Raw genomic sequence first — 11769 nt, 5'->3', positions numbered from 1 at the left:
AATGCTAACTGGGGCAAGAGCTGTACAGTCTCAAAATGTTGTGTTTTCAAGACCAGCCAACATCTATACACTCATCAAGAGAGACGGATAAAGAAACATTAAGGCCATAGTCACAGAGCTGAAGTAACAGAGCCATTATTTCCTGTGTCATGCATACACCATTGTTCTCTGATCAGAACATTGTCACGGTGACACCATAAGCAACTTTCACTCTATAACTTGTCAGTCTTCCGCCTATTCACTGAAAGCTGAAAGAAAATCAAATCCAGCTGACAGTGGTTTTAGACCAAGTTATGTTGTACATTGTGATGACTCATACCATTAGGGACTGAAACAAATGTTTGCAAGAAGGCTGAAGGAGGATGTGACCCTTACCCAGTAGAAGCACTACCAAAGAACACATTTTTTCAACAGTCCTGAACCTATTCAAGTGTAAAGGAAATTGCTCCAAAATATGTTTTTGTTCCACATCTATTCCTTTGCATTCCCATGGGAGATCAAATGCCTTTATTAATGCAAATCAAGTATTCTACACAACAGCAGACAATTCACCACCCTGCCCTCCTTATTCAATAAGGCAAAACATTTCTAATATTCTTCTTAGTAAATTGTTAATAAAATGAATCACTACCAAAGTTATTTTCATTTTTTGCAAACAAGAAACAATTCTGTATTACTGACCCAGAGAGATAAGCAAACTTGTATTTGCATTACAGAGTTCTGAATTAATTTGGACATCTGAAATCTAGTAAGGGCAAAATTCAGCTTTGGGTCTTCCCAGCTAAGACCCAAGTATTAGTGTGGAGTATTAAGCTATTCAAATTAAGCCAGATTTACTCACTTTTGATTTTGCAGGTTCTTTCTGAGTACAGAAAAGCACTGAAAGGAGTTTCCCCAAGAGTCACTTAAATGCAATGACTATTATATTTACCATCCTGAAACATAGCTATTTTATTCAGAGACTCTAGGTCAAATAACTACCCGTTTGTTTCCTTTTTGTGAAATAAACAGATTTTCATCTATAGACCTTCATCATCCATGAACAGCACATACAAGACCACTTTCCTGCTGCACCTCCATCTTCCAAGCCTTACCTCTTTGTTTTCTTGCCAAGTCAATTCTTAGCACTGGTTTTCATGACTAGCTTCATATTGGCAAGCAACTATCACATGCCTCTCTTGCATTCATTACACTTTATTCATTATACTGAAAAAAGAAACTCACATAGAATTCTAGTTCAGAAGAGTATAATATATTTCCCTTCAAATCCCTTCTCTCCCATGGCTGAGATCATATATTGTTATCATATAAGCAGATGGTCAAGTAGTGGTTACCTGTTCCATGGATCCAGAACCTCACTGTGTTACAAGGGTTCAAGTTCTTGATAGCAGGCCTAAAGAACATCATCAGCATTTGATTGATCATTCTCCAAAACCAAATTAATATATTTTTATTTAAACAGGGGATCCTGTTCCCTTTAACTTCTAGTTTTAGAAACTGCATTTCCCCCAAACAGCTAATTATGATTTATTTTTATTTTATTTTATTTATTTTTAGATTTATAACCCACCCTCCCCAAAGCGGGCTCAGGGCGGCTAACAGATGAGGCACATATGCCAAGATAATACAATTAAAAACAGAATAAAACAATCATTTATACAGAACAATAAAGTGCAGGTACTTTAGTTGTCACAAAAGTCCTTAATAGCAAGATGGGGTTCTGGTAAAGATAGTCCCAGAACAACAGAGTAACAAAGTAAGTCCCAGACAGCACTGCCATCCATTCTTCATCCCAGGGCCATCTCGCTCCCCGATGGTACCCACTTCAATTCGTGGTGGTGGTGAGGTGATGGTACAGTGGTGGTGGCAGCTCCTACTCAAAAGCCTGGCAGAAGAGCTCCGTCTTACAGGCCCTGCGGAACTGTGCAAGGTCCCGCAGGGCCCAGATCTCCTCCGGGAGCTCATTCCACCAGTTAGGAGCCGCCACTAAAAAAGCCCTGGCCCTGGTTGTAGCAAGTTTGGTATCTTTGGGGCCTGGAATTACCAGAAGATTTATTTATTACTTATTACTTCGATTTGATATACCACCCTAACCCCCATGGGGGTCTCTGGGCTGTTTACATATGGGGTGCTAGTCACAATTAAACCCTAACTAAGGCCACATTGATTCTATGGGTGGGGCTGCCTACCAGCACCCAGGTGGAGGCTGATGTCTTTTTGGCTCGGCTGTTCTTTTTGGCTCCATTCCCGGCAGCTAGATGTTCTTTTCCTGGCGCTTAGGCAGTCAGGCGGTCTGGTACACAGGTGACGTCCTCCTCCGGCCCGGCTGCGTCCTTCAGGCTCCGCCGCACCCTTGGATGACGTCGCTGTGCCTCCGCCTCTGCTGACGACAGCCGCCTGCTGTTTCTGCCGCTGGCCACCAGGGATCACTCCTTTTCAGCTCTGCTGCTACTGCTTGCTGCTGCCTCGACGCCATGCCGCCACCTCCGGTATTCTGCTGCAGCCGATGTCCTGCTGCAGCTGTCGCCGCCGCCTTCCACACACCTCCGTAGAGTAGGGTGCCCCCTACCCTTCTAAGGGTAGGTTCCCATTTATCTACTCACCGTCAGTTACTTCGGCTTTCGAACCGCTGGGTGGGTGGGGATGTTGAGTCCCCGACCGTAGTGCCCTTGGGGGAACATATGGGGAAAGGTGGTCCCTCAGGTATGCCAGACCCTGGCCATATAGGACTTTAAAGGTAAGAACCAGCACTTTGAAGCGAACCCGGAATGCTATTGGCATCCAGTGCAGCGCTTTCAGCACAGGCCTGATATGGTCCCGCCTAGAGAGGCCCATCAACAGCCTGGCCGCAGCATTCTGCACTAGCTGCAGCTTCCGGATTTGCGACAAAGGCAGCCCCATGTAGAGAGCGTTACAGTAGTCTAGCCTCGAGGAGACCGTCACATGGATCACTGTGGCCAGGTCATTGCCGTCAAGGAAGGGAACCAACTGCCAAGCCAGCCCAAGATGGTAAAAGGCCGACTTGGCAGTGGCTGCCACCTGGGCTTCCATCGTTAAAGAGGAGTCCAGGAGCACACCCAAGCTCCTAATCTCTGACGCTGGCACCAAAGGCGCCCCATCGAAAGTCAGGAGAGGGAACCCCAACCCCGAACCGACTCAGGCCCAGGACCTCCGTCTTTGCCGGGTTTAGTTTCAGCCGACTCAGCCTGAGCCAGCCAGCCACAGTTTGCAACGCCCGATTAAGGTCATCCGGGCCGGAGTTCGACTGGCTGCCCAACATCAGATAGAGCTGGGTGTCATCTGCATATTGGTGACACCCAAGCCCACAACTCCGGGCAATCTGAGCAAGGGGGCGCATGTAGATGTTAAACAACATCGGGGACAGCACTGCCCCCTGAGGCACCCCACAATCAAGAGGATGCCTCCGGGACCGCTGATCCCCTATTGCCACCCTTTGTCCCCAAACTTGGAGAAAAGAGGCAAACCATTGAAGGGCAAGCTCCTGAATCCCTATGTCGGCGAGGCGATGGGCCAGCAACTGGTGGTCGACCGTGTCAAATGCGGCCAACAGATCTAACAGCAACAGTGCCGCCACACCACCTCGATCCAGATTCCTTCGGAGGTTGTCAGTCAGGGCGACCAGCACCATCTCCGTCCCATGACCTGGGTAGAAGCTGGACTGGAAAGGATCTAGGTTTAGGACTGCTATATTGTTATGTTTGATAAGCTTTTAAATTCCAAAATTCATTTCTCTAAGCTGATGATTTTATTTTCTTTAAAAATGCAGTTTTAAAAATGGAAAACTGCTTGTATGATGGAGTGAATTGCTTCCAACAGACCAAGAACATTTTCTCATAAAACTGTTCAAGATCTGTACTTAAAGAAGGAAAAGAATTTCCCCTCAGGTAATTTATTGAACTGTTCATCTGGCACTTAAACAGCTTCCTATTCAGTCCTGTTTTTCTAACATATTACAGGCTGGATAAAGTGCAGAAAATGAAATCTTTTGGTCACATTCATCTCCCAAGAGTCTGCAATTAAAAACTATATTGAGGTAACAGTTTCTAGTTACTGAAATATTTATCAACCTTTAGTATCAACCAAACTGAAAATATACCCAAAAAACACCTTACTGGTATTTTTTGGGTATATTTTGGCATCCCAAATGTATCCAGGTTTTCTCAGGAAAACCAAAAATCCCTGAAAAAATCCTGGACATATTTGGGGATGACTGATGGATCTGAAAACAGAGGTGAGCTAGGAGCAGATTGCTCCCGCCTCTCAGTTGTTTGTCAGGCTTCCGCTGTAGTCCCTTGAACTTTAAAGGGACTGCAGAAGATAGCCCGAGGATCAGGATCGGCTGTGCCAGAGGGAGCAGACTGGCTCAGGTTGAGGCTGGCTTCTCATGCAGCCCGATTTAAACCAGGGTACAGGAGAAGCTGTCCCAGCCAGGATCTGTGTGCCTCAGGGTGTGATCTCCCCGGGGCACAGAGATCCTGGATCTGGCTCCTTCTGTAGGGCAGTTTAAACCACACGCAGGAGAAGCCATCCCAGCAAGGACCTGTGTGCCTTGGGGAGCGATCTCCCCGAGGCATGCAGATCCTGGGTCTCGCTTTCCCTGCAGCCTGGTTTAAATCATGATCTTCCTGAGGCATGCAAATCCTGGAGCTGGCTTCTTCTGCAGTGTGGTTTAAACCAGGCTGCAGGAGAAGCCAAACCAGCCCCAGGATTGGGTTGGCTTCCCCCGCCCCTAATCCAGTATTTTTCTTCTTGGGTGTATTGAACCTGAAAATTCAGTATTTCCAAAAAATCCTGGATCCGAATACTGTACTGGTATTGGGATCCAGGATTTTTCAGAAATACCCATTTTTTTTTCCAGGTCCAACAGACCTAAACTGAAAAATACCAATTTTTTAAAAAATGCACACCCATAGTCATTTGCCATTTTGCAAAGATGAGGAAAACAACTACAGTATGAGTAGGAAGCAGCAGGTACGTACTAAAGAAATCAGAAAGAAACAAGTATTGACACATTCCTTTCACAACTGATCATTAAATATTCCAGTCAGCTACATAAATTAAAAAAGGTGAACACTGGGTTCTTGAACAAATTTACACTATACTTGACTCAATCATGATATGTTATGTTGTGTTATAAGGGAAACCATATTGGATCAGGCCAATGGCCCATCCAATCCAACACTTATGTCACACAGTGGCCAAAACCCAAGTGCCATCAGAAGGTCCACCAGTGGGGCCAGAACTCCGGAAGCCCTCCCACTGTTGCCCCCCAAGTACCAAGAATACAGAGCATCAATGCCCGAAACACAGTGTTCCGTCTATAAAACTGTAGCATTATCAAACTCCAGTTATTTGTGACTTCTAAAGGGTCCAACAACCTGGACTTTGTTTGTTGACTGTAAATCAGGATTTCACTAGGATTTATAGCTGGTTTGCCAACCAGAGTCTGTAGTAACATCTAAAATCACAAATTACAGTTTATTGCACAGCAGCGTCCCTTGAAAATGTCTGCCCATGTTGACAGCAGTATAAAGACGACGTCCACCCTTCCCAAGAGGTGGAAGAGGTAAAAGAAGCAGGAAAACTGGAGTTTATACATAAACTGCAGTTATGTTACCAAAGTCTGACAATGGCTCTAGATTCTCAATAATCAGAAGAACTGGGAACATTAAATTTCAAATGAAAGTTGTGGATTCATAGTGTGAACAGACTTGCAGTTAAAATTACTGTCATATGGCTACCCACCTGAATCTACCATAACACTGGAAGTAACAGATTAATTTATCTGTCCTCTGAATGACTGAGAGACTAACAAAATGTAGCTAATTGTATAGACTGGATTTTCATAGGCTTAAATTAAGAATATTCAGATTATGAACCTTTTCATCACAAAAGCATAAAATATCAATGGGGCCAAGCCATTTCAAATATGTTCTCCAGAAAAAAGCTCATCTTTTTATTTACAGTGCTTTCTATTTGTACATATTTATAGCAACATCAAAAAGTATTCACAAAGCTTCACTGAGTGCAAAATGTCACTTCAATAATCAGCTATCATCCTAATATTTCACCAACCAGTTTCCCAAGCATTACCCAGATTGTCTTAGCATAGTTTCTATCCGCCTTTACATTGAGGGTCATGCTATTAAAAAATGACCTCCAAGTGTGAAGATGAAAATTTGCACATCTCAGCTGTATTCAACACAGTTTTAGGCATATCTATATTTTAAAGTAAATGGATATGCATATGGCTGATGTAGGCATCACAACAACATCAGAAGTGCATGTGTAATAATAATCCAGAGTGCAAAAGCAGCAGCCAGGCTGAGGGACTCTTCCCCTCTTCCCACCCCTTGCACTGGGGAGTGGATTTGGACAAATCTGACAAGTGATTTTTCTCAGTATTATTAAGGCTACAATCACTTTAAATGATTTAAATAAGGCTTTATTTCTGAGGTACTAGGTTAGCAGGTGGGCACACACTGTGCTGACCTACAGAAGTCCAACCCCAACAAGCGTGTAGCAATGACACTGAGAAATGACATCACTTTTTACTATCCCTGAATCAGTATTACTTGCCTTTCAGAGTAAAACAAAAAAAAACTTATATATAAAACTCTTCTTTTTTGTTTTGCAGCTCATTAATATTTCTCATCAAAGGCCCAATTCTAACTTTCATCTTAACATAATTGATGAGATGTGACTAAGTATGTGAGTGCTTAATTATATAAACAGTCTATGGATGACTGATGAGTGAAACGTGACACACTGCCTCTGACTGGGGTTCTTGTCCTTTCACACAAAGACCTGTAGGCACATGCCACAGAGAGCCCACTTGATGAACCAGAAGGTGTGAGACAGAGAGCAAGTGGTTTGTAGAATCAAAACCCACTGTCATCATTCATGTTTGGAATCCTACAAAAACAAAACAAAAAGCAAGGACTCATTTATAGCCTATTCTTTGACAGGGCTTCCTTAGTCTTCTTTTCTACCACCATGCAGTTCCAAAAAACTGCAGCCAGTGTTTTTCACTACAATCCATACATCACAGGTCCCAGACATCTAAGGATGCAGAGTTTTATACCAAGTGTAGTTTCTGAGGCAGCAGTGGCACTGGCACGGGGAACTATATTTTTTCTTGCTGGCATAAGATAAACCCACCAGGTATGATTATTCGCAAGTTCAACCTTCCAATGTACTTAAGTGAAAAAGGCTCCACCTTGGGCTCTCTGAATTCTGTTGTCCCAAGTCCAGGGAGCTGGAGCTTGCAACACATGGCAGTAAGAGGCTAACTTTAGTCGTATTACATGTGCTACCAGTTATCTAGATCTCACCTCATTTTGTTTCGAAAGAGGAAATATAGGTACATTAAAGTGAGGTTAACAAATGCATATATTTTACTTAAAAACATTCATCTGTTCAAAATAAACTTCATGGGACAAAACTTTTTAAATAACGTTTCAATTCAAATTGTATATAATTCTTTAAAGATTTCATACAGCGAAGAATGGTTAACGCTTGAAAATCTGTAGAAAAAACACAAAGAGAGGAAAACAAAGCTCTGAGGTATCACACCCACCCAGACACAGCCGTACCAAGGCTGCAATATAAGCAGAAAACTGTAGACCCAAAGGGGAAAAAAAGATTATTTGATTGTTCTATTAGAGTCCAGGTAGCTCAGGGGGAAAAAAATCCCAGAATAGTCCTCTGAGTAAAGGAACTACCTCAATAAAGTCCTCAAGTGCATTGGAGACCTGATCACTTAAACTGCTCCTGCCAAGCAGCTCCCTGCACCTGAGAGAAATGCAGCCCAAGGTGCCTTGTGCAAAAGATAAGGAATTAGGTGCGGCTATTTCCCATTATTCCTTATAATATAGCTTCGAGAGTAGTACAAAAGTTCAGCTTGTCTTTGATCATGCAAGATACTGCTGGAGTGCTGTCTTCGCCCTGTAACGAGAAATATTTTGTCAGATTATATTTCTGAGAAAACACAAGGATAGCTAAAATGCTTTCTTTAATAAGATCAATAAGCAAAACAGCAGAGTGAAATAATGTCAACTGGACACACCTGAGGTATCTCACAAAATTAGAAGACAGCTATTCAAATTAGAAATGGCTTCTTCCAATAAAGCAGGAAATTAGGCATTAAATGGTGATTTGTAGTTAGTTGGGAAGACCCAAAGCAATACTACAAGAAACCTGCTAGTATGGCTATACCCTTGGTCTAAGCAAAAGGGGAGAACCCCACTGCCATGGAGTGCTAATCCCTGTGTACTATGAAATGAAACTTTTTTCAAATATATCCCAAGATATCAGCCAAGCAAGCTAGCCATACAAATTTTAGATATCCTGATTCTTTCAGACACTCTTGAAATAACAGGAGAAATTTAGAGGTTTAGGCAAAATTAAACAGCATCTAACTTTTCCTATGTACACTACTGCAATGAACATACATATTTTAATACATATCAAGCTCTTTTAAATCTGGTTATGGAGTCTTTTTATACTTACTTGTCACAAAGATTTGGATCTGATGACTGACTCAATTTGTGTAGAATATCTACTATTCCAATATCTCTGAGTTTATCCTGACGTTCTTGGGAACCTAATACAATAACGTGGCACATTGTTAATAATATGATTTTATGAGATAGATTAAAGAGTTGCAAGTTGTGTGGTATGAAGTTGTACACAGAATGGATCAGAATGCCAGTTAAGCTTCAGATGGTGTGAACACTCAAAGGCTATCTTCTCCTATGTATATACTACCAGCTCTAAATTAAGAACAGAAGGTGAGATTCCTTTGGTTGCTAGTAGTTTTTCAGGCACAGCTAATTAGTACCAGAATAACAGTTTTCTTAGTGGTGGCTCCTGTATTTTAGAAGTCCTGCCAAAACGTTTTTTAAAATGTAACCACCAGAGAAGGAACATGTCCACTTGCATAGACCTTGCAACTCTAACAAAAAAAAAATGCTTACCAACAATCAGCATTACAAATGGACACTGAAAAAGAAGAGGCCAAGAGGAAAGGGAGAAAGCAATGGCAGAAGGAGGACTTGGCAATGATGGGAGAATGAGGGGGAGGAGCAAGGCAATGGTGACAGAGGTAGAATGGGAAAAGGAGGAGGTAGGCAGGGGTAGTAACAGTAGGAAGTGGCAAAGACAGTGGTAGGGGATGGCAGCAGTAGTGGTGTGTGGAGAGGAAGCAGGAATCAGAGTAGGTAGCTTGGAGCAGAAAGCATAAAAGATTAACTATCCATTCTAAGCCTCCATTCCCCAGCCACCAACGGCTAGATGACCGGGGGGGGGAGAGGGAGTCTGAGCTTGGAGCACAAAGTATATCCACTGTAAGCCTGCCACCCCCCATGATCAGTTGGCCAGAAGGCTTGGAGCTGAAAGCGTTTGCTATGCTTTCACTTTCAATCCCACCATCTGATAGCGGGGGGTGGGGGTGCCCTTGGAACTGAAACAGTAATGTGCTTTCAGTTCTAAGCTCCCCCAACCCAACCCAAGCCACTAGTCAGCTAAGTAGGGAAAGCTTGAAACTGAACACACACACAAACCGTACGCACAAATTAGTTGGTGGGGTGGCTACATTAGCGGCTACATTAGCTATATTAGTGTTTTTTCCCAGAAAATGGTAGCATTCCACTCCCCTGGTTTTGCATTACCAAGTTCCATACAAACTCAACAGATGATAATAGCAAATTTATGATTAAAGTACATCTTTCTACAAACAGTGATTCCCAGTAATCAATAACCATTTTAGTTCTTCTACAATGTAGTAGTCCAGCCCTAACAGCACACTCATATATCTTCTTACCCATTCTGTTACTGTAAATACTTCTTTTTCCCCATTGCCAATATCTAACATATATGATTCTTGCTGCTATCTACTAGTATCTAATACTTTATGCAAGTCATTAGGAGTCATTAGGAATAACCAATGGGCCAATTCACATACCGTATTTTCCGGTGTATAAGACGACTTTTTAAACCCAGGGAAATCGTCTCAGAATTGGGGGGTGGTCTTATACTCCGGTAATTACGGTACTTTAAAAAAAAAAGGTATGGCCCAGAGAAGCCCGCCGCTGCTGCTGAAACTTCAAGCAACCCGCGTAGTCTTCCCGTGGCCAAGAGATTCCCGTTTGCCTTCGATCAATATTAAAAACCCCACCGGAAGCTAGAGAAAAAAGGCGGAAGTTTATGGAGACGAAAGGACCGAAGAGGGTTGTTTCCCGGGGATTAATAACACCCGGGGAGAGCTTTGATTTCTGCCTCAGAACGAGGCCGTTTCAGTTGCAGGGAGAAATGAAATCACTGGGCCATTGTTGAGCCTGGAGAAGGGAAACTAGGCTGCAGGTGGTATTGGAAGTTTTTGCCTAGCTGGATAAACTCGGTTCAGAGACTTTCAGTACAGTAGCCTGAAGTGGGATTTCATGCCACTGAGGAGACAAAGCATTCCTCCTTTACAACAGCTGCAGTCAGACGACCTTAAACAAACCAGCACCCCACCTCTGCTTTTTCGCCCTTATCTCGCGTGCACCTGATTTTTGAAGGCGGCGTTTTCAGAAACAGATGGGGGAGGGAGTTACCGAGAGTGCCAACATAACAGAAATGGGTTTAATACTTCAGATTTCGTGCTGCTCCTTTGGTTTTTAGCACAGGACTGATCAGTGGAGTGCCAATTGTAGCCTCGGCTGCTGGGTTTCCAAAACAAACGGGGGAAAGAGGACTGCCAGACAGGAGAACAGAGTGGAGTTCTTTGCACTTTCCTGTCGTTTACTATTGAAAGTCTGAGCAGGAAGCCGGGTTGGTAGGGAAGTTTTGTAAGTAAAATATATGTGGAGACAGAAATAGATTTGCCAGGGAATCTCGAGGAAAGAAGGAAAATATACTGTTTTTGAAAGGTGGAAGTAAGTAAGTTCTGAACTGGTTCATTCAGACTAACCTCCCCACGGGCTTAATGGGAAGATAAAGGGATGTTATGCAGGCCACCACCAGCTGTGATCAGAGGTGGGAAATTCAGTACCGGCATTGGCAGTTTGTGTATGGGGGACGTGGAATGATTATAAAATAAAAAGCACGCCCGCGTGTGCAGCAGCACCCCCCAGGGAACATCCCCCCCCCCCGCCTGCTTCGGCTGTTCCACAGGCAAGGAACCCACCCCCTGTCCTCTATCTCATCTGTGGCAGTGATGTTCTGCATTCTTGGTGCTTGGGCGGGGCAAGAGTGGGAGGGCTTCTGGAGTTCTTTCCCCACTCTTGGATCTCCTGATGGCACCTGGTATCTTTCGCCACTGTATGACACAGAGTGTTGGACTGGAGGGGCCATTGGCCTGATCCAGCATTGGCTTCTCTTATGTCTGGGGCAAGGGATGCTCTGTATTCTTGGTGCTTGGGGGTGGTGGTGCGTGAAAGGGCTTCTAGTGTCCTGGCCACATTTTAATCACTCACTGTAAAGTGGTATTTCCTTTTGTCCATCCTGAACATACTGCCCATCAGCTTCATTGAATGCTCATGAGTTCTAGTACATTGGGAGAAAAATTTCACTTTGTCAGCTCTCTCCACCCCATCATAATTTTATCAACCTCCATCATATCCCTCCTTAAGTCATCTCTTTTCTACACTGAAAAGTCCCAGACTCTTCAGCCTTTCTACATAGAGAGGGTGCTCCAACCCCCTAACTCTATATTTTAACTGGAAAAGTGGGGGGGTCGTCTTATACGCCCAGTCGTCTTATACACCG

The 11769-nt window shown here is 43.6% G+C and overlaps 1 protein-coding gene across 2 annotated transcripts in view; it reads right to left on the bottom strand.

The window, feature by feature from the left end:
• Window positions 1-5936: 5936 nt before the first annotated feature.
• ARMC8 (armadillo repeat containing 8) overlaps window positions 5937-11769 on the bottom strand; it is an 85230-nt gene continuing 79397 nt past the window's right edge. For both annotated transcript variants that reach the window (XM_015426862.1, XM_015426861.1), the window contains 2 exons: window positions 8533-8626; window positions 5937-7968 (listed from right to left, as the gene is read on the bottom strand). In XM_015426862.1, coding sequence (XP_015282348.1) covers window positions 7935-7968; window positions 8533-8626 — 128 coding nt within the window. In that variant the 3' untranslated portion in view covers window positions 5937-7934. The remainder of the gene's footprint in view (window positions 7969-8532; window positions 8627-11769) is intronic.

This window comes from Gekko japonicus, unplaced genomic scaffold, assembly GCF_001447785.1.
Source record: "Gekko japonicus isolate JY-2015 unplaced genomic scaffold, Gekko_japonicus_V1.1 scaffold14, whole genome shotgun sequence".
NCBI classification, from domain to species: Eukaryota; Metazoa; Chordata; class Lepidosauria; order Squamata; family Gekkonidae; genus Gekko; species Gekko japonicus.
This window is presented reverse-complemented; position numbering and strand designations above follow the sequence as displayed.